The 23,247-nt window shown below is 36.7% G+C and overlaps 2 protein-coding genes across 3 annotated transcripts in view; one reads left to right on the forward strand and one right to left on the reverse strand.

Moving 5' to 3' along the window:
• nalcn (sodium leak channel, non-selective) overlaps window positions 1-19,970 on the reverse strand; it is a 73,293-nt gene extending 53,323 nt beyond the window's left edge. Inside the window, exons 1-12 of one of the 2 annotated variants that reach the window (XM_088010449.1) lie at window positions 19,819-19,969; window positions 15,559-15,674; window positions 15,289-15,350; window positions 13,157-13,297; window positions 12,851-13,033; window positions 10,962-11,045; window positions 10,693-10,832; window positions 10,463-10,591; window positions 9,220-9,371; window positions 7,992-8,134; window positions 7,617-7,721; window positions 1,725-1,811 (exon numbers count right to left, since the gene is read on the reverse strand). In XM_088010449.1, coding sequence (XP_087866575.1) covers window positions 1,725-1,811; window positions 7,617-7,721; window positions 7,992-8,134; window positions 9,220-9,371; window positions 10,463-10,591; window positions 10,693-10,832; window positions 10,962-11,045; window positions 12,851-13,033; window positions 13,157-13,297; window positions 15,289-15,330 — 1,206 coding nt within the window. In that variant the 5' untranslated portion in view covers window positions 15,331-15,350; window positions 15,559-15,674; window positions 19,819-19,969. Of the gene's footprint in view, window positions 1-1,724; window positions 1,812-7,616; window positions 7,722-7,991; window positions 8,135-9,219; window positions 9,372-10,462; window positions 10,592-10,692; window positions 10,833-10,961; window positions 11,046-12,850; window positions 13,034-13,156; window positions 13,298-15,288; window positions 15,351-15,558; window positions 15,675-19,818 lie in introns of both variants that reach the window. The other variant, XM_088010446.1, reaches the window with a different exon arrangement.
• Window positions 19,971-20,825: 855 nt separating this feature from the next.
• itgbl1 (integrin, beta-like 1) overlaps window positions 20,826-23,247 on the forward strand; it is a 47,108-nt gene continuing 44,686 nt past the window's right edge. Inside the window, exon 1 of the mRNA XM_014988952.2 lies at window positions 20,826-21,074. Within this exon, the coding sequence (XP_014844438.1) occupies window positions 20,983-21,074 (92 nt within the window). The 5' untranslated portion in view covers window positions 20,826-20,982. The remainder of the gene's footprint in view (window positions 21,075-23,247) is intronic.

Below are 23,247 nucleotides of genomic sequence, written 5' to 3' on the forward strand. Positions count from 1 at the left end.
AGAAGTTTTTGAGCAATCTGATGGCTCTGCATGCCACAAAACGCTGTCACTTTGTGACAACCAAAACAATTGATGTCTTTTGAATTCAAGCACCATGTGATTCATTTCATTGTCAGCACTATTCAAACACTAAAGTTATTATTGATCATCCGTCTTATGCCTGACACTTGACATGTTAAATAAAGCAGAAATAAACAAATAAAGTTGAAGAACGTCACAGAATGCAAAAAGAAAGATTCTGACAACGACTGTAACCTGCCATATTTCTAGTCTGTTATTATGGCCTTAAAAATGTCTCACCATCATAAAACGTAAAGGTAAATCCCAATTTTTTACCTGGCTTGAAAAGTGTTGTCACCCAGATCTTTAGCTCATCCTGACAGCGGCATGTTATTTACTTATTTTCCTCCCAAACAAACACTTCCTAATATTCCTCTAGTTTAATCATGAAAACATGAATGCATAAGCAATTCATTATTACCACATGCAATGGCTTGTAAAAGCATTCATATTTCCCCATTCTGTCTTTTTATATTATTTTTGAACTGTTATGAATTGACTTGAATGTTTTGTGATCTGCCATCTAACTCAAGTTCAGTCAGACTGGAGTAAGAGCAAAAGTGCACATCAATTCTCAGGTCTTGCAACAGATTCTCAATTGGATTCAGGTCTGGGCTGAGCCATTCTAACACACGAATGTGCTTTGATCTAAACCAGACTACAAAGTCTGACTGACATCCGCTGAAAAGCTATTTGAAAAAATAAAAAAAGTCACACATCCCTTCATTTTCAATACTAATCAGAGGGATTCTAGATACAGTAGGTGTAAATAATTTCTTACAAATGCACCGCGCGTATAACACAGCGCCAAAAACTGTCTGACTCTGAACTTGATCTAATTCTAGTCTTTTCCGGATTTGTGATGCTCCTTCTGGCAGAAAGGTCTTTTTGGAACAAAGTAACAGTAAGAGCTTATTAGTATGATTGCAGGAGAGAAACAAAGAAGTTGTTGAGTGCTGCATGTAACGTTGCACATGGCTCAAAGGGAAGTCAGTTGTGTTTACCCCTCTGGTTATCCCTCCATCTAAATGTTCCCTCCTACTGAAGATAGGGCTCTGGGGAGAATACTTCTTTAATAGAAAAGCTCCATTTCTCAATACTCCTATTTTCTCTCTCATTCTCTATCCAATTTCTCTGTACTTCTTTGTTGCTTTGCTTCCTGTGTGCGTGTGTGTGTCTGGAGAAGTATTTACTCCAGGAAGGCGTGTTGACAGCTGTCCTCCCTCCTGTTGCCGTAGACTCTGCTGGCAGTCCCTCACAGCGAGGGCCATGCCTTTTACTCCCAAACCAAACCCCTATCAACAGCATCCCAGCTTTAAACAACACCCGCTACTTTCAGCTTATCTTTACAGCTCAACCATTCGGCTCGCACAGCCCGGGCAACACCCGGCGTCCGTCAAAATATAAGTCATTAGCGCAACTCTGCACATCAAACATTAACTTCTCCTCATTCGTAATCGAGTCACCGAGTCTTGAATGCAACAGCTGAATACGGTGACGCATGTGAAAACAATAAGGCGCGGATGACTCTGCCGCAAGTTCCAAATGGATGATGACGCTCGCCGAGTGTTTCTTTGGCCACACAAGCAGAATATGCAATTGCCTACGGGACACTGAGAGCAGTACTTCCCACCAGCAGCCTATTCATTATGCGGTGTACTCACCTGAAGGCAAGCAGGCGCTCTACCGTGTGGTTTGTTGACATCGACAGCAACAAGCTGCCATCCTCCGGCAGCGTCTTCATGGAACATCTGTGGCATAAGGGCAGCAAATAAGTGGTAGAAAATGCTCACAAACACACAGAACCAGACGCATCATTTGAAGCAGTAAACGTGACACACACACAGAAACCCCGTGGCTACATCATCATGAAACATCTGTGGCTACAAAAATAAAGCTCAAGGCATTGTGCACATAGATTCGAGCCCACCCAAAACAGGATGCTAGCTTCTAAATGCGGTGAGGTCGCCGTGGGGTCTAAAAGTGGAAAAAAAAACAAATAAAACAACTAAAAATAACCCTGAGACATTCAATTACACAAGACAGCTAGTTCACACATTAAAACCTTTTCCTTTACTTTCAAAAAAAGGAGGAAGGAAAGGGGTAAATATGATGATAATAAAGGTTAATCATGTATACTGTGAAGCACGTTTAGCACAGCAACTATCTGCAGTAAAAACACTCACAAAAAAGAGGCAGAAAGAAAACTGTCCACAAAAAAATAATAAAAAACGAAGATCATGAATGTGCATATCAATACATGTGTCCGTATTGAGTCCACATACCTAAATCATCAATGTAACATTTTGTTGTAAGTAATTTAATCCTCTATATGTGCAAAAAAAAATCCCAACTGTAAATCCTCTCTGGAATAAACGATCCGGGAAGATAAAATGAGTCGGTCCAGCAGGCGGTGATGTTAAAATTGTCGACATCAAAATGTGTTGTGGTTAATTTCTAATGTTAAACAGTCTTCATAAAATTATAAGAGAAATGTGAGTTGAACATAAATTAAAATACACAATTTATAACAGTTTGAAGAAAATTATCTTTTGTAGTGCACTCCTCTGCTAATCTTATTTTAGTATTTTATCTTTAAGATTGGTGTACCAAAACTACACTTCCTTACACTACAATATGAGAAAATTATTTTTCAACTGTTGGTTGTCACAGGGGATATGAAATAGACATGAATTGATGATGCTAGATCAGTGTGAAGTGTCAAGTGGAAGACAGCTCCATCCGTTTCCCTCCTGGAAAAAATTGGGCTCATAGCAAGCCAAACAGTACAGAAAAGGGACAAAATGACATTTAGGCTTAAGACAATTTAACCTAAACTTAATTTAGGTTTAATTGTCATGCTGACATTTAAACCTCTAAGACAAAAGAATGTGAACCTGTCTGAGAAGCAATGTAGTTGAAGGCCAAATAAGCTAAACGATGTATGAAAATGTGTTTGTGGTTTTGGTTCGTCATTGTGAGCCCGGCATTGCAGGCTGTATTTCTGCGATCATGAAATAAAAAGATTGGATTTCTTTGGAGTCAATAAGTTGCTGTACTCACCAGCATGAAAATATAGTTTTGTTTTGCTTTTTCTTAAACAGACTGGATGCTTTGAAAAGCCAGAAAAAAGAAGCTTCCAACCAAAATTAAAGAAAAAATTGAAGTCTGTGATTGAGCAAAGATGAATACAGTTAAACTTTAAGAATGGCTAAGTCCTGGGAAAAGAACTGCTTTCGGAAGATTTGAAACAAGTCATTTCACAAAGGAAAATAAACCAACAGCCCAAAGATTAAGGGTTATGTAAGACAGAATGGCATCGCATTTTTTCCAGAGAGATCGCACCTCAATGGGCACTTCACAATGCCTACCACAATAATAGCATTTTCTGAGAAACTGAACATTTGGTTTTTCTCAGCCATAATCGTCAAAACAAGCAGACATAAATGCTTGAAATACACTCGCTGGAAACTTTATTTTGCATATCTGTTCAGTTGCTTGTTAACTCATCCAGAAAATCAGCTAATCACATGGCAGCTGTTTACTGCACTTTGAAGTCTAGACAGGGTAAGGACAACTTGTTGTCGATCAAGCGCAGCATTAGAATGGCAGAGAATGGGGATTAGAGTGGCTTTTAATGTGGCATAGTTGTTGGAGACAAACAGGCTGGGTAATGTCATGGACATGTTCTGTCATTGTTTAGGCTGCTGGGTGTGGTGTACTGGCGAAGGGATGCCAAACTCTAGTTTCTGAGAGCTGGTGACCTGCATCCTTTCACAGTGAACTAGAAAACCTGAATCAATTGGATGAATTACCTTCTCGACATTTAGAAATCGCAGGATGCTGGCTCTCAAGTAGAGTTTGACTCATGTTGGTGCTGGGACTCGTTTAAAAAAAAATCACAACCTGCCATAGTGCAACCTTAGTCCATCCCTTTATGATTACAGCGTAATCATCCTCTATGATGCTGCTTTGTAATTACTGACCAAAATCTCTGAACCATTTCAGATGTATTTCTATGCCAGAAAGAATTTAAGCATTTTCGAGGACAAAGATATGTCAGACCACTTTTATATACACCTTGGAAACATATGTGCATAGCAAAGTGGCTGATGAGTTAATTTCACTAGGAATTTATCTTAGTGAAATCAGTACATGATTTTTTCTTATTTTCTAAAATAAATTCACTTTTCAATAATATTCTGGTTAACTATGACAGACCTTCACCTAAATATGAATGCTAATATTAGAAGGTCTGCATATTCAGTCAGACCATTAATTATGAGTCATTTGTTTAAAACAGGAATGCTTTGTTTGCAGTTATGAAAACATTTTAAATCACATCGGTCACTGCCATGGTAACGGTGGTGATTTTTCTACCACAGAGCAAACCGTATAAAGAATTGTAGATTCGATGTCGTCGTTTTTGCAGGATCTCATCCACCGTAAGAACATACTATTTCTATACCTCCCTTTTTCATTTACAGTGAAGTAGATGAAGCAAAGATATATTTTTGTTTGAAAGGGGTCAAAACAACTCGGCGAGTCTATGCAAATGATGGTGACGATGTGCAAATAGAGTAAGGCTGGTTAGATAATAGCAGATGACAACCCTGAGGACTGCGTAAGCTCCACTGGGTGTGCATCTTTTTTTTCCGGATTTAAACTTCCTGTTGCTTCGCACAGCTAATTTAAGGTGCGTCTAATCTCTCACTGCGTAAGACCCACATAAATCCTTCAACCATTTACTGTTCCACTCTTTGATTGCCTCCCACACTGTTTCGGCTTTTGTCTCCTACCTGAACATCAACATTCTCTCATCCTGCCAAGGCTGTGCTTTGCAATCCAACGCGATTATCATCTTGCTTTTATTATCACGTAATCCGGCACAGACACTGTCGTCTTGCAGAGCGTCAGACATACAGAGACGATAGAAGCCAGATTTGTCTTCAGTTCACTTTTATTTCATGTGCAATCTGCAAGTTAAAACTTGCTAGATAATGTAATGTGGATAAAGAAGGAAAATCTTTCCCCTTAAAGTTTCTCGGTTTTATTTAATCTTTGAAGCCTAATCTCTATTAAGAACAATAAATCTGGATGGAATATGGCAAAATCCAGTGATAGAAAGTGTGGCACAGATTTTTGCCACCCTTTCAACAGTTCTCGGGAGGCTGAAGAAAGGCTTATTTTACTTCACCTTCTGTGACTGACACTAAAGTGTTGTGACACGGCTAATTAGCTCTCCTCCCTCTAAGACAGAGATTAGGTATGGCAATGAGATTACAATTAAATTGCATGGTGACAAAAATGGCAATTTCTTTTAAGGTCTTTGCCATTTTCCCAGCAGCACAAGCATGTTCATGAATTACTAAACTAATAAAAAATGATTTCGCGATTTCCCAAGGCGTATCACTAAAAACTGCTCATGACATCAATATTTTATGTTCTCACTGATCAAAAATACTTTCTGAGACTAACTTTTTCCTCTAGGAATCAATCACCACATTTTAGAGCCGCAAGGCCTGAAAATCTTTGAAGTATGCAAAATAAATAAATCACACTCAGCCTTTCGATCAGTTTTCAAAGCGGAAATGCAATTTTAAAATGCACAATTGGGGAACAGAAAGAGTCTTCTTCTGAGTCATATCCACTAGGACAGGAAAACACAACTGCAGATGCATAATTTCATGTCCACAATGGCACCATTTTGAAGCGCTCAGGCGCTTATTATCAGGACAATTCAAGAACTAATTCCTTTGCTACTTTGAGTCTAAAACATAAATGTACCAGTGAGTTGCATTTAAAACACCAACATACATATGTGAGTCTTATATTAATAACTGCTAATTATCAAGATCTAATTTCAATCCTTGTTGGTATGTTTCCTTTTCCTGACAAAAATAATTCAACTCCAAGCTTTTTATAAAGCTTAAATCTTATTATATTCTTCTTATAAATACACGCAGCATTAATGATTTTCTGCCGATTATATTTTTGGACTACAGAGTGGTTGGAACTACACTGACACTCAGACTAATCATATTTGTGTTCATTTCATTTTAGTAAGTAGTCACTGGCAAAGCCCAGAAATATGACTGCAAAGATTACAAAAAAAAAACCCTGCCAAGAATCACATATTTATATTTAAACAGAGTCACTTCAATTCTAACACCAGCTAGAGGTAGTTCATATGATTCAGTACCAGTGGCATTTGTCATTTTAATCTGCGATTCCCTCATGCCAGCAAAAACATTTAAAAAGTGGCAGCTAGATTTTTACTTCAGATTTGCTTCTGCTTTTGGTGGCTTATAATAAAGTACTGGATTCTTTCCTTGATACAAGACAAACAAAAAGAAAAGAAAGAAAATTGTAAATCTTGAAATATGCTAAATACTAATCAAAACTCCGACTTACAGCACAGCCACAGATTCAATACATGCTTGTATTTGATTCAATAAATCCACATCCTGGAATATTTTGTGAATATTCTTCTAGACTCTCATAAGCTATATTGAAAGTCTTACAGCTGAAAAGGTCCATATATGTACACTTCATGATCAACTCTCAATTTCCCAAGAAATCAAATGAAGCAACGCTTGATTACGAGTAGATAGATAATTAGTTAATTATTCAAAAGCATATTTTTAAAGAACCAACAGCCTTATGTGTCGGGGGGTAAAAAACTAACTTTGGATGCTATCATGAATGTTTTGTCACTCATTTAAATATCTACAGTCCTCTGCTTTGCCAGCTACCCCGTGAACTTTTTTAGATTTCATTATGATACAGCTACAGACTTCAATGTGTTTTTAATGCGATTCGGTTAGATGAAAAAACACAAAGGAGGACACTGCTGTGAAGGAGAAAAAAAAAACAATGCCCCATGGTTTCAAATATGTTTACAAATACAAATGTACAAAGTGTGGTGTCAGTTTAAATTCAGCTTCCCGGACTTTGTAGGAACTCTTTTTGCTGCAGTCATAAATCTAAGTCTTCTCTACAAACATTTCACATCTGGCATTTCTTACCCATTCTTATTTTTTTTTTTCTTTTTTGCAAATTAGGTCAAGCTTAGAGTGGATGGAGACTATCTGAGAGCCACAAATGCTGCCACAGATTCTCAATTGACTCTGATTTGGCCATTCTAACACATGGATATGATTTGAACTAAACCAGTGCATTACATCTTGGCTGCATGCTATGTATGTTGTCCTGCTACAAAATAAATATCTACTCCAATCTCTAGTCTTTTGCAGCGTTTGGTAGGTTTAGCTCCATCACCTCTGACTAGCTTCACTTTACATGAAGAAGAAAAGCATCTTCCCAGCACACCATTGTTAGTGAGTGCTGGTTTTGCGCTACACGTCAGCGTTGTGCATGTAAGTGAAACAGTTTGATTTTGGTCTCATCTGAACATCTGTTGACAGATTATCCTAGCTGTGGAGCTTTGTGGGGTTCACATTGAAAGGCAAGGGTGTGCAATATACCCAAGCTGCCATCATGACAATTTGAGGGCGACGTCGTTCACTTTGTGCCTATGAGTGTGATAGTCGTACCTGTGTGGTAGCAGTTGACGTGGTGCTGCTCCTCGACCCCCACATCTGCTGAAATTGCACTCTGATCTCTGCAAACGTCTCAATGATGACAGCAATAAACACATTCTGGAGTAGAAAGGACAAGGGGAGTGAACCCAAGATATGCTAAGACAATTAAACGACCAAAAAAAAAAAAAAAAAAAGAATTGTGTATGAGCTCTCTTCACTATATATTAGATGACAGTCCTTCACTAATTAGCCCAAGAACGTTTTACTAACAAGGAGAAGTCACTACTCCAGTAGGTAAAATAATGGGTGATGTCAATTAACCTGAGCTTTTTTCATGTTTAACTGCCTTCTGTAATTATTGTGCAGTAGAAAGACAGAAGCTCTAACCTTGACAAGCCAAGCCAAGAAGAAAATGAGAGTTATAAAGTAGAAGTAGGAGCGCCAGCGCGGGAAACTGTCGATGGCTCTGTACATGAGAAACACCCAGCCCTCCTGTGATGCAGCCTGATACACAGTGAAGATACTTGTACCTAGGAAATGCAGAACCAGGAGAATAAAAATACAAATATACTTTCAGTCAAAGATTTTCAAAGATTTCCATACTTCGATTCAATTTGTTGAATCGGAGTTTACGGGCCAATCAACAGAAATGAGTATGACAAGACAGGAGAAAACATAAGATGATGATGAACACGAGTTGGGCACTATTGGTCTAACACTGATTTCATACTTAGAGACAGTCCTCAGAACAGATCTGCAGGTTATTGTTACTTTTAAAATTCACAGATCTGATTAAACTATGGACAAGCAACAGCATAGGACTGTCCAGCAGTGATCACAGGAAGGAGGCCAGTTCTGTTTTCCACAAAGTAGCATGTTTTGATGCAAATTACGTTAATCAAACCCAAAACAAAAGCAGAAGACATTGTGGGGATACTTGCCAAAGCTAACAGGAGGAGCCAATCAGAGAGGAGCAGTTACTCCAAAAAAAAAAAAAAAAAAAAAAAAAAAAAAAAAAAACAAGCCAGATTATCGCTTGCAAATAGAGTCAGGGGCAAAGATCTTCATTAAAAAAAAAACATGTCCTGTGGTGTGCATATTGGTGGCAGTATCACATTGTTTGAGAGTTTCGCTGCATATCAAACTGGTGCATTTAAAAAAATGAATTAAATCAACAGTAAAGAATGACATGGGGAAATACAGCTGTGAAGCAAAAACAAAATCCAGTTCCAGATCATCCAGGTAATTGAGGCTTCAGCAAAAACATTTCATTCAAAATGACAGGAATCCAAAATTGCTTAAGGACAAAGAAACTATATTTCAAGTTTTAATTTAAGATTCAGAAGCAAATCCAAAAGGCTTGTTTGAGCAAGGCATACTCAACCCAGCTGTGGAAGGCAGAAAACTTTTGACCAATTTTACACCATTTCAAAAAGAAATTCTACCAAATACTAAGAAAATGTAAATAAACTTCAGAATCTGAAAGGAAGTCTAGAAAAAATATTACTTAATACTTACATAGTAAATATAAATGGTTTCAATAATTGTAAATGGCCAAAAAACCGCAAGAGTTCAATCTAATTTAATGTCATACATTGATAACAACAACATATACCTAGTTCATTGAATCCACTGTAACCAAGCTCCTGTCTGGTGAGGCCATAATCTTCTAGATCCACACATTTGAAACCAAGAGGGCACTGGTAGCCCTCTCCATCAGGGGAGCAGTGAGTATCGGGGATGGCAAAGCTGTTCCACGTCACATTGCTACTCAAAAGGGTAAAAAACAAAAGAAAATCACACCTTATATAAAGTACCTAATAATTCCAAAAAAAAAAAGAAAATCTGAATTTAGTGCAACTCAAATCCTTTTTTATAGGTATAACTTTCTTTGAGGTAAAGGATTTTCCAGAATCTGCTTGCTTTGACTAATGAAAACTAATTCTCTTAAATTGCCTGCCCAGACACTCATCCAAATTGTTTATTAGGGGTTACAGGATCAGAAGAGATAATTTAATGCACTGTCACAAAGGGCAATCAGAGGCACAATGATGAATCCTGATAAAAGCTAATTATGCAGGCCTGAAATAGATCAACATGTCTTAGGAAACCTAGTCATTTTTCGTGACGACAAACAGGAGGTAAACGAAGCCCAGCATTAGGATCAAAATGACCTGTGAAAACAGAAAGCCAATGATTTTTTTATTTTATTTGAATAAAAAAAAAATCTTTAGAAATTATTCAAGGTCACCTGTTTATGTCAGCATATGCCCACAGGCATTTAAAAAAAGAAAATTACTTAAATTTCAACACATAGGGAAGAGCATGTCAACAATGTTCTTCTCTATAATAAGTCTAAACTATAAAATGTATTCACAATCATATCAAGAGCATAGCAAAAATGCACAAAAAGCATAAGTTTCCCAAATTTGGGATCAATAAAATATGTCTTATCTTAACACATTGCTGGGTAATTGTAATGTGGAAGGAAAAATAGATAGTGTTTTTTTACAAATACAAATCTGAAACATGGCAGCTAATGTGTCTTTATATAAATAGCTTGCTAAGTAAATATGCACAAAATAAAGGTTGGATTTTTCTACAGATTTCAGTGTGAGAATATGCTATTGCAATAACAGATTAATTATGTTTAGATAATAGAATTATTACATGCGATTATAAAAAAAATATTATATAAGAAAATATCACGACAACCAGCTGTTTTAGCATATACCGCATATATAATGATTCACATAATGCCACAAATCCAAGAGCAATAACATTAAGTTTTCAGAATTATTCCATCAGAGAATAAAATCTAAAATTAAAGAAGTGTTTTATTTTTAGAAGATGCTTACTGTTTTTCTGTATCATTTGTAACACAGTGACGATTGAAGGTTCCAAACATCTGAACACCCAAAATTCCGTAGAGCAGGAGAAAAAACAGGAGGAAGATCGAGACACTCCAGATCTGTTCCCCCGAGCGCCTGGGAAACAGAACAGAGAAAGCAGATTTTGCATCACTACAAAGATACCTAACCACAAAGTGTCGACATATTTTCAAAAAATCCTCAAAGTAGCATTTTACTTCAGAATGTTGGTGATCCGGGAACGGGGGAGCTCAAAGCGGAAGTAGATCCTAAAGGCACGGATCATTATTAGCGCTCGGGGTATTCTCAACATTCCCCATGGAGACATCTGATCCACAAGCTTTGCTATTTCAAAAACCTTAACAAATAAGAAAAAAATAAATAAAAATTAGTAACATAAATATAGGCCTAAAGTGAGAAATGCAATATGCAGTCAAAGAGGCAATTTTATTTGTTACTTTTAAAAACAATAAATAATGCAACTCACCTGAAGTACCAAGGAGACCCAGATGAAAAACACCATGAAGCCATCAAACATACACCAGCGATCTTTCACATAGGAGTTGTCACCCTAAAAAGAGTCACAGAAAAGACTTGAAAGATAAGAAATATTAAATGGATTTAATAATGTATATATTTGACAGCAAGCTAACAAATAAAAATCATATGCAGGGATATTTCAGACCATTACTTATGCAAGATTAGCTTTGCATGATGCTTTAATGAGTATGTTTTATCAAATACTTTTATGTATTTATTTTACTTAAAAGGTTACATAGCAAAAAAAAGTGCAACTAAGAAATTTGAAATGACAGTGCCCACTTTGACAGATTGACCACAGCGTTCCATCAGCCTGTTTTCAATGAGATAAGACAAAAAATTCAAAGGCCCTATAGTGCAAAGAAGCTGAAATGCCAAGGGGCCAGTTGAAACGGCCATCCTTAATTACCACTTACAGAGAGAGACTGTGTAAGAAGCTCTTAGGGAGTCAATCTTTCTCAGGAAGAAAGGCTGCAAATGGAAGGGTGTGTGCTGAACACTCTACAGATAAGTACCATGTTTGATTACATGCACTGACAAGGGCAAAACCATGCTATTACATTCCTACGCAATGTGAATTTATATATATATATATATATATATATATATATATATATATATATATATATATATATATATATATATATATATATACATACATACTCCAGCACTTCCAACAATGCGATAGAAGACAGCAAAAGTTTCAGGTGCCATTAAGTTCAATAGAAGATAAGATAATTAAACATGAACCTTTTTTTACATTTACAGATATTACTAAAAGCTCCCATAATTTTTGACTCATCACTTATGAAATATAAAGAATTAGCACAAGTTAAATGTTATTTAAATGAATAACAACCCTCAGAAGATGCATCAGTGTTAAACAGAAAAATTAACATGAAAAGAACCAGAAACAAAGGTGTTTTTCCCATGCTAATGCAGGCCTCTAGTTGTGAGTTGTTGTTTTTTTTTTTTTTTACTGTTAGCAATCATTGATGTGCAAGTTCGATTTTCCTAAATTTTTATGACAGTAAGTGATCACTGGTTAGCTTATTTTTGTTAAAGTAAAAGGAAACAACCTGCTGCAAATAAACGTAAGAGATTTCATACGATGTACAGTACAATTCATCTTGCAATGAATTTTCATACACCCAAATAAATTGTCTAAACAGTTTGTAAAATGATTATGTTCACTTTTTTTCAATGTGTTTTCGTCTGAGTGTATTTCCTGCATTTGTTTTGGAAATCTGGCACAGGAAAAAAGCAAATGGCTTCTACAAAAGGTTACAAAATAGGGAGAACACAGAATTTTTTTCTGAACTTGCACAATGTGTAAATAACATCTAACCTTTCACTTTTCACCCACATTTTCATGTGGTTTAGATGGAACTCAGGATCATCTTTTTTTTTAATGTCTTCCCAACAAAATTTTCCTCAGAGAAAGACAACCATGTACAAACACACAGTAAGAGCAAGTTAGGGTCACAGACTAACCTAACAAAATAAGAATAAGATGCCAAATAGCACATTAATAGCAAAGAAAAATACCCCAGATAATTTTCATCTCTAAAGGCAAAGCTGATCGGCTCATTCAGTATATGTTCTCTTCCATTTCTACCTGTGTTTAAATCTCCGACACATTGTAACAATAACAACAAAAGTCTGTAACCAGCTGTGCCAAACATCCAGCCACTGGATTAAGGTATGGGGAATCAAGGTGTTAAGCTTTACATAACAGAAAATATGTGTTATTTTCTTGCTGTATTAATATTTACTTTGAGGTTTTGTGCCTGTTGGGACTATCATTGCAGTTATGAACAGTCTTAGTGAAACTACCTTGATGATTCCTCTTATATGCATCTTGGCTATCATCTCGGCAGTGTAGAGGAACATGAGCAGCGTGTCCAGGGTAAATGTCACATACTGCAGCGGAGGGTAATGCTCAAAGGTCTTAGGAGTGTTCATACAGACAGAGATGACACTGATGATGGCACAAGCTCGCAGCAAGGAATGGACCCACTGTAGGAACAGAACAGAAAAGGGAAAAAAAACAAAAAACAAAGTGTGACTGGATTTTTCTGTTTTTTTTCTTACTGTGAAGTACTAACTGGTCAACTAGGCCTCTTCTACAGGTGGACTCACTGGTTTGTTAATCCAGAAGATGTCAGCACTGTCCGCAAGGGTCTCATCTGGCCCAAAGTCGGTCATGGGCTGGGCCTCGACCCGGGAACTCTGTTTCCTCTTCAGCATGCTGGGACTAGCTGTGCTATACAGAGAGTGGATCTGACAGGGAGAGGGAGGCGAACAGGACAATGACCAAAGCTAAATGAGGAAGTGGAGAGCACTCTGGCTACATCCAAGTCAGGGCAGTGGCAGAACTATAGTTATAACTCTTAACAGCCTAGATTCCATCCTGAATTTATACACTTCTTGCATACATAATGCAGTAAAGTCATTGTTGGCCATATTTACCTGGAGGTTAAAAAAAAGGGAGTTTGGTGGTAAACTGACTTTTATGTGAGGCTAAAGTTCTGGTCAGACAGTTACATGCACTTAAGGACAATGAATGCCATCTCACCTTTGGTCTTTCATGATTAACTCAAATGTTTTTTGTTTTGTTTTTATCCAGGGTGAAGTGATTAAACAATAAACTGACATTAGCTGTATTCTCAATATTTGGGATCACTGTGTTGAGGGAACACCTGGATAAGTCCAAGATTCATCCACCTAGTTGAGAGAAAGGTTGGGGGATTTAGAGATTGTGCTCCTTCTTTTTTATTCTGTTGACATTGGGCAATCCACCAGTACCACTGGCAGCAAAATAGATGCTATCAAAACCATGCTGGACAGTAGGCACAGTAGTCCAACAGGTCAGTGACGCCTAATAAAAATACATTAAAACTGTGTTTGGTACAGAAAAAGCAAGATAACATTAAGATTTTTGGAAAGCCCTGTGCTCTACTCTATGGGAAATTTGTAGACTACATATAAAAGTTAGGTTCATGGCAGAAAAGCAATCTCCTTAAATGAACTGGATTGGTCAAATATGTAGCAATACTCATACCTGAAGCTTGTTGTTAGCTACTAAATGCCTGTGGTAGAGGTGCAACCTCCAAAGGGACATTTAGGCATTAAACACTGGTCGGGTTGTGTAGCAACCAATAATGTAATAATGCACCACCTGGCAATGACTTAATACTTCTAACCATTTAAAATGTACTAAAGCTATTAATGTAGCAGCTTTTCAATAATATAATGAGGTTTGTGAGTCAATAACATAACATTTTGCCAATACTATAATATGTTATTATGCTGTTGGATAGTGAGTAAGTTGATGCCAAAGCCAGAGATTGTTGAAAATGTAATAACTGAATAATTGCAGCCAATAATGTAATAATAGACTAACAGGTATGCTGGAGGTCATTGTTATATTTATAAATATACAATATACAATATAGACAAAACGTTATGGTATTGTATTTTTGTTAGCAAGTTATTACCTTATTTTTGTAGTGATATTTAAAATGCACAAAATATCACGATTGGCATTATTGCCCTTCATTAGCTTACAGATTACTACACTGTTCTTAGATAGCTAAACCGATATTTAGCATTTAAAATAAACTGAAATAAATTCAAAGACTCAAGTGTTTGTCCAATATTTTTAAGTTTTTCTTCTGTCATCAATTCACAATGAACAAATAGCTTGGATAAATAAAGTCCAAAATTACAAATGATCACCAATTCACACCAAGCAAACAGGTTAGAAAAATAAAGTCCAATTTTAATGACATTTTTGCTCCCGATGAGTGGATGTAAACTTTTGATCAGAACTACATCTGAGTACGGATACATTTAATACATGTCTAAGCATTACCAAGCTTTGGTTTCTGTCAGATCAAGAAAATGTCCCTGACTTGAAATGCCAGAGTATAGGTTTATACTTCAAAACTAAATGTGCTGCATTGTTGAATGATCACCGTGATACACAACGTAGCACGCATGGAACACAGAACGAGTGTATTCACACTGGAACAGCTCCAGTAACTTACCATCCCTAAAAAGATCTCACAAGATCTTCATCATACTGAGTGAAGAGGCACCAGCATGGTGTAAAGAGTGTGAGGTGGTGGTTACCTGTGCTTGCCAACATCTGCATGTATGTGTATGCGTGTGTGAACGTGTGTATGCAGAAAAAAGAAAATTGTACAGGCCGTTTCAACATAAGAACACAAGAAGAAATGACACTGTGAATGGAGACAAAGCGCACATACCAAAGGGAAAAGTAAAGCTGAAATTGCTCCAGCACTGCACATAACATGCGATCAGGCATACCCTGTAAATAACACACAACAGTTAGTCAACATCATGGCTTATATGGTGTACAGTACACTACCCACATCTACAGTACGCTCATAGAGACAGGAATGCCCACCACGTCTGACATCGAGGCATATATGCGACACACTCTGTGAGTAAGTGAGTGAGTGAGTGACTGAGGTGTTGTGGAGGAGGATGGGGTGAAGGAGGACCAGCGGACTCACTGTGAGGCTCCTCATTGGTGCATTCATCCCCAGGTCACAGAGGGGTGGAGGAACCAACCAGACAGAGAGATTACAGATGCGGAAAGGAGAACGTCCCCAACAACGGGTTGGTGGTCCTGTGGCAACCATCGGTGATTGGTAGCAGTCAGAAGAGCAGGAAAGGGAAAAAAAAGTAAGAAAACATTTACACATGTGTTGATATGTATTCCACAAAGACATGTAACTGTAAAATGAAAAAAAAAAGTCCTAGCTAATGAGAATAACAATGGAGTTAAAAAAATACTAGTACTTTCTGTGGTGTCATTCTAATGAGAATAGTCAATGACAAAACTGAAAAACTGCTAAAACCTGCATTTGTTTTTATACCTATATAGTTAAAACATCAATTGATGCTTTCTTATTTTTAGGCAAACTTGTTGAGAGCAACTTTGGAAAGACCAAAGAGCCACTGGAGGCTCAAGAGCCGCAGGTTGAAAACCACTGTCTTGGTGCCTTGCAAGAATGTTCATGAACCTTGATTCTGTTATGTAATAAACCAATGCAAACTAATGCATATTGTTAATGTCAGAAAAAACTAAATGTGGTGTTTGTGGTGGTTGTTTTTTTGGGTTTTTCTTACACAAATCTAAAACTGAAAAGTTTTGCATCCATTTATTCACAGTCCTCTAAATCAATCCTTTGTAGAACCGGTGTTTGTTTGCTGCAACACAAATCATCAGACAGTAAGACATGTTTGTGGCATCAACTTTCAAGTCCTGCCACAAAATTCTCTATTTGATTTATGTAGACCTTGACTGGCCATTTGAACACATGGACTTGAACTAAACCATTCAGTTGAACCTCCACCAACACTAAGGAACTATTAACATAAAAATAATAATTGCATTAATTTTCCTTTTCAACAATGGCAGCTTGTTTGGATTGCCTTTTAAATCAGATATTTTGAACATTACAAATAACCCCAGTCTTAAAGTGTACATTGCTTTACTGCTGATGTTGCTGTGAATCTGTACTAAAAGAATTTAAATCAAGTAACAAGAAAAACTTTGAAAAAAAAAAAAAATCAATATTTTTCAAACAAAAAACAAAGTTACACCAGCAGTACAAGCAGAACAGTGCAACTGTACCCCTCTTATTCCCTCACATGTTCTTAGCAATAAAAGAAACTGTCCACCCAATAAACCCCATGTAGTTGGAAGCAATTTTCCAGTGTAATTGCAACACTTAACATATGCAGATAGAGACGTGAGGGAGAGTGAAAACAAAATTGCAGGGTCTAAGTGCTATTATGTGGGAGTATAGGTGGCAAAGACTGCAATTACTTTCCCATTTGGAGAGAGGACGTGTTCTTCACTGAGAAAGATGTGATCTCTGGACAGAATAATTGTAACTGTAAGCATTTAAAAAATAAAAATAAAAAATTTAACTTTCTTTGTCGAAGTTTTGTTCGTGAGTCCAAAGAAAAAATTGCAAGCGTACTCTGTTTCTTTGATGTTTCTTAAAAAAAAAAACTTTTCCGGCAATGTCATGCAATTTGCCACTCCTGTTGTTGTTGTTATTGATTTCACTGCTCACCATAAGCCTCACTATATCTACTTTATAGTTAAAATGTTTAAGTTCTAGACAAAATATATTACCAATTATAATATAACAGACATATAAATTATTATTATTATTATTATTATTATTATTATTATTATCATCATTATTATCTATTGTTTTTTAGCACTTTATTTAGTTTTCAAATTGCATTACATGTTGCGCCGAGGATCAGTGGGAAGTGAAATTTAAATTTAGCTGGAAGTGCTGTATATATAGCAAATTGACAATAACACTGACTTTGTATAGATATTAAAATCAAAACAACATGGAAATAGTTAGATTTTTCCCAGTTATATATTACTTGCAGAAATAAAAAGATTGTATCTCTTTTACAAAAATCTTATTTTTTTAAGCCAATAAAATAATAATTGATCTTTTCTTGACATAAATACAAAGAATTAGGTCATGCTGTACATTCAGTTTTAAAACATATTGCAACTACCTCGATAGTTTTTTTCTACACTCATCAAATTATGATACTCTCGTAGCAGCCCATACCTAGTGTCACCTGTTAATAAAATAACTATGATTGTTTCATGGTTTAGTAAGTTTATATCCAAAAGGTCCAGTCAACAGTACACATTTAACATGTAGTAAAGTTTTCCAGTGTATTTCATTCATTAATAATAATAGTAATTCATTAATATGTTGATCAGAATTGTGGTGGAATCTTGAATCCATCCAAACATCCCCTAGTGGTCATCAAGTAAACTCATCGATCCATTTAAAAATGTTAAATGAATCTTTTCTTTGTTTTGCATTATAACGTTTACGATACTAATGTAAATTATAATGTTGTTGCTTTATGTGACATATGCACTTGATACGTTGGCCTTCAAAGGAATCGTCTTAATAAAATATGAAACCGAGCAGTTAGCTCAATGCTCAAATTTGCAAAAACAAGTGATAAAGAACTAAAATTCAGTCTGGAGGGAAAATTTGTCAAAGAAAAAAAAAGTTCCACACAGTATAAATGACAAAAAGTGAACATACACAGCAGGCAAGGGAAACATCTTTGGTATTTTTGCAACATCAAAATGTGAAATATAAATAATACGGGGACGTTTCGAAATATCACAAATTTTAGTTAATATATTCCAAGTGTGATTAATATGCTCTCTGCATGGAAATCATATCCTGCCTAATAGAGTCTCAATCCAGAAGACATCCGCAAATGACATCGAGGGCAGTGTTGAAGATGCTTAATCGCACAGTGAATGTTGGAAGCATGTGACAGATGAGAAAGTGAAGAAAATGAGGATTTATTTCCACTGATACCGTCATAAGACTATTAAACATTAATCACGCAAATTGCATGACATTCTAATATGGAGCAGCACTAATATAGGCCACCTCAGTGTGTTAGCAAAATTACTCTGAAGGTTTAGTTGTGATCACCACATATTTTGACATTGCTATAACATGCAGGAAATACATCAGGCAGAGATTTCTATATTACTAACATAAAAAGAGATTTAAGTCATTTTTTCAACTGTAATGAGATGTTGGAATATTTTCCTTTGATTGTCAGTAGGGTAACAACAATAAATTAATCTTGATTTCCTTATTTTTGGGACATTAGCAATGATGCCAGTTAAATGTAAAACTGATCTTATCCACTGATCTTATTTACCTCTGAAAGGGTCTGAAACTAAGCCATGCTCTGCCATGAGAGAGGCTGATTGATAGATTTACCCACCAGGTAACGTCTGCACATGGAAGTTTGCTTCATTGTGATTTCTGTAATTTCTGGAGATGTGAATAAAATAATCCTTTGTGGATTTCACTAATTGCATGTTTCACTAATAACAAAAATAAATGATGCCAACTTGGTAGTATGATAAAAGGCCATTTCATTGCTACACTGGACCAACTTAGATCAGCTTTATTTCACCTAGGCCTCTAAAATAAAGACTATTGTAATCAATAAATACATATTTGATACAGAACAGTCATCTGTGATGCTAATAAGATTAATTATACTGTCTTTAAAAGCAATCAAAAGCTTGATCAAGAACTCAAATTATAATGTCGGAAATCGCAATAAAGGACTTAGTAACTTTTAGATTATGGAATAACGTCTTTAAAGTTTGTTTGTTTTTTTTTAACCACACTCAATCTCACTTTTTCTTATTATTCTTTACAATATAAACTATCAAATACAACATATATTTGGGACTGCAATTGCTGACTCACTGTGATTCCTATGCTTAAATCGACACTGGATCTTATAAACACAAGACCAGCAGCTTCAGAAGCATTTGATTGAAAGAATATAAAACATATTCATTCTCTTAAAGAAAACTGAAAGAATTTCATCACAAGGACAAGATTACTATGGAAACAATTAGGAAAACAGCTAATATGAGAATAAAACAAGCTAACCACTGGGAATATTTACATCTCTAGGGCAAGTATAAAGCCTAAACAAAGCCAACATTATAGTGACAACCAGCTTAAGACACAATATGCAGCACATAAACAAGAATATTGCATCGAGGCCTACTGCGGAGGATGAGATTCCCTCCACTTCCTGGAGGACCAACAAGCTAGCGCGCAGCAACACCGAGCGCGAGCCGCATCCTACAAACAAAACAGCTGGATGCCACGTTACGTTCGCGACGATTTCAGACAAGAAAGACATTCTGAAGCACTTACGAGACGAGGATTTCCCTTAGCTGCCGTGTCTGGCCCTGTGCATGACATCAGTCGTTCTCTCTGGGCTTGCTCGTGTGGGAGACTGCGGGAGCGCGCAGGATGCAATCACATCAGCTGCGGTGACGCGCAGGCATTGCCAAGGTAACCGCCTCAGCGCTTCCTTTGTGGCTGCACCACGGTTTGTTTACATCCAGAACCCGGTTCCTTTTGGCAAATCAGCACCTTTGTTATGCCATTTACTTTAAAATAATGTAATTAAACTAATTACTTTAGTGACAAAATTGAAGACCAGAAATTAAATTTAATATTTTTGCTTCATACTGAGGGAGGTAAAACTATAGTGACAACCTCTTGAGACACGTATAATATAGTAAACATACAGTAAACAAAGAAACAATACTAAAATATTAACCGCGGAGAGAGCTTCATGTCAAAATATTTGGGATCTTTTTTTTTCTTAAATTTAAATAATTTCATGTTAAAATTAACATTGAATAAACATAAAGCACAGTTTATTTATCACACACAATAATCCCCACTTCAAGTTCATGCTACTTTAATAGGAGTTTGTTGACTTTGAGATACACTGTACAGGCCTTGTTATTGTTGCAGTAGTGTGAATTATTCATATTCATGTATTCTACTCAAGTCTTCCACTAACACATGTGCTCATGGGAACCGGTTGTATTGGAACCCCAAAGCATTTAAATTGAGTTAAGCCATTTTTGTGTTCTTCATTCACAACATTTACTGTTCGGGGTCTGGAAGCTGGATCTCATTTGTCATAGATGAAAGGAAAAGCTAGGAACAACAGCTACACCACAGAGGTTATGGGAGAAACCAATGAGGACAAAATGAAACAAAAACAGTCTGCTTTTGATTAAATGTCAAACTGGTGACTTAACTTGTTATTTTGGCAGCTTTTCCCCCACTTTAGCTCCTGCCCAGGACTCCATCAGAGAGTTTGGACTAATCAAAGACACTTGTACGTAAGGAGTGTTGGACTCTGAAGGGACTGAGCCAGTTCGGGCCAGCCTGCTTCTCTTTCTCTCCTTCTCTCCTTTTCTCTTCCCTCTCACTCTCCCTTCCTGTCCTGTCTCAGGAGCGGAAGATTTGGGAAATTCCTTCAAGCTACTTTATTTCAGGTTTCTGAGGGATTTAAACATGCACACTGAGGTTTTTTTGCAGTCAATGCTGGTGCCGTCGTTTCTGATCCTGCTCTCTACCGTTGAGGACACTTTGTTACAGTCGGTAAGGTGAGTTTCCATAAGTCTGTTAGTGTCTTTTATCGGTTTTCTATTTGGGGGCAGCCAGAAGTGCTAGAAATAAAAGGGAGGCGCAAAGTTGTGCTGACCTACGAGTTTGGGGAAGGCAATATGAGACGTTTTAGCAAAGCCAGTGGTATAAATATGGTCTGCACTTTTACTTTCTGGTTTCCAAATGTGTCTTTGTTTGCCAGTTGTTAACAATACAGTCCATGAAGGCAGCATACACCAAGATTTCAAAGTGATGTGCTTTTCTTGCTTGTTTTTTTTTTTGTTTGTTTGTTTGTTTTGTTTTGTTTTGCTTTGCTTTGTTTTACTCCAGTGATGGTGTTTGAATTGACATAATATAACTGACATGTCCTCTAGTTAGCTTTGACAACAAACCATGAGACTGAATGTCACTTTTACAGCTCTGATTGTCACACAGGGCATGAAGTTAATTTCTGGGGTGGAATGGAGTGGCAGGGCTGTGTGCTGGGTAAAAGCTGGCCAGCTAGGGCCTCTCAGAGTGGAATTTCTATTTTCTCTCCATGCCAGGTTGGGAATTTTTTTTCCAAGAGCTCTCACTTTACATGCACTAGGCTTATCTTAAAGGATTTCTTTCCGAATAGCAATGTACATAGTTCAGCTACCTTGTGCTTATGGGACTTTTTTTTGGCATAAAAATAGATGTGTGCTTGCAGAATTTGTTGTAATGGAAAAAATATATGCCAAAAAATATACCTTGTCCTGAATTACAATATGCAGTACCTTGCAAAAGTATTTACACCCCTTGAACTTCTTTACATTTTTGTCACATGATGATATGTTTCAGAGTATTGTATTGTATTGTTATTGTTGTTAACAGATCAACATAAAGTTGTGCATATTCTTTAATTGGGGGTGGGGAGTATCTTTTTTTTATCTTTATAAATACTCTCCATTGGCATTACGTCTAAATTTGACTGGGTCATAACACGTAAATATGCTGTTGAGGGTGAACTCTGCCCTCCTCTCCAGTCATCTGCACAATATAATATGAATAATAAGCAATGTACACAACCTTGTTTAAATTCTAGGCTTTATGAATCCTGCATAATTCAAATGACATGACAAAGAAAAGCCTCTCTCTCTCTTTTTTTTTTTAGGAAAAATATGACAAAATAGCCTTGCAGACGTTGAATTAACCTTATTACAAATGTTTCAGGGTTTCAAACAGTCCAAATCAAGAGGGAGCACTTTATAAAATGGCCTTAAGTGTTAATAAAATAGGTAACAATTACGGACTCCTCACATTTTCCTGTTGCCTCTTGTCAGGGTATGTCCCCCATCAAACTAGATGTTGCACAGTTCAACAATTGTTCGCAGCTTCACTGCTGGAGGCTGATCAAAAGAGCTACCATATGCATGGTGTGTGGTTTGTTTAATAGCAATGCAGCTTGCTTGTGTTAAAATGAGCTCTGCTTGGTTTACCCAATTATGTGTTCTGTTTGAACCGACCTCGGCTCCGTCTATCTTTTCCAAAGCCACATCCCCTGCATCAGAGCAGAGAAACCAACTTGCCTGCAAAGCAAAACGCAAATTCCCTCGAAACAAACGACATAAAACAGTGCCACAAGGTTTCTTCATCCGAATGGAATACTTGAAGGTCATTTTGCCACCATATTGGAATTACATTTAGTTTGGAAGTTTACTGTTACTTAATTAGCATCCCAATATCCTTGTAGCAGTGTAAAGAATCCTTGTTCCATTAACGTGAACTCTTTGCAAAAATGCAATATCCATAGCAATCATCATGAAGCAAATTTTATTTTAAAAAACATCTGTAAATTCTCTTTGACACATTATTACACTGCACTTGTGAGCCAAAAAAAGAAAAACATAGTTGTTTTTTTTGCAGAGAAAGTTAGGATGTTTTCTCAATAGTGAATGTCTATCTTGCAGCATAAGCAGGGGCCCAATGGAGGCCAAAAAGAAGCACACAGAATATGGCAGGTAGCAGCTGCGGTCGCATGTATCCCACGAGGACGTTTCATTTTGCACATTAAGTAAGATACATTTAAAATGTGTTTGTAATTGTGCATGACATGTGAGTCAGATCATGTAGAGCAGCAGAGCAGCTGGAGTTGCTTAAATTTTACAGATGTCATCTGAATGCAACAACGTAGAACAAAGATGAAGATCA

Source organism: Poecilia mexicana, unplaced genomic scaffold (genome assembly GCF_051168715.1).
Source record: "Poecilia mexicana isolate PSO_F unplaced genomic scaffold, ASM5116871v1 scaffold_2, whole genome shotgun sequence".
Taxonomy (NCBI): Eukaryota; Metazoa; Chordata; class Actinopteri; order Cyprinodontiformes; family Poeciliidae; genus Poecilia; species Poecilia mexicana.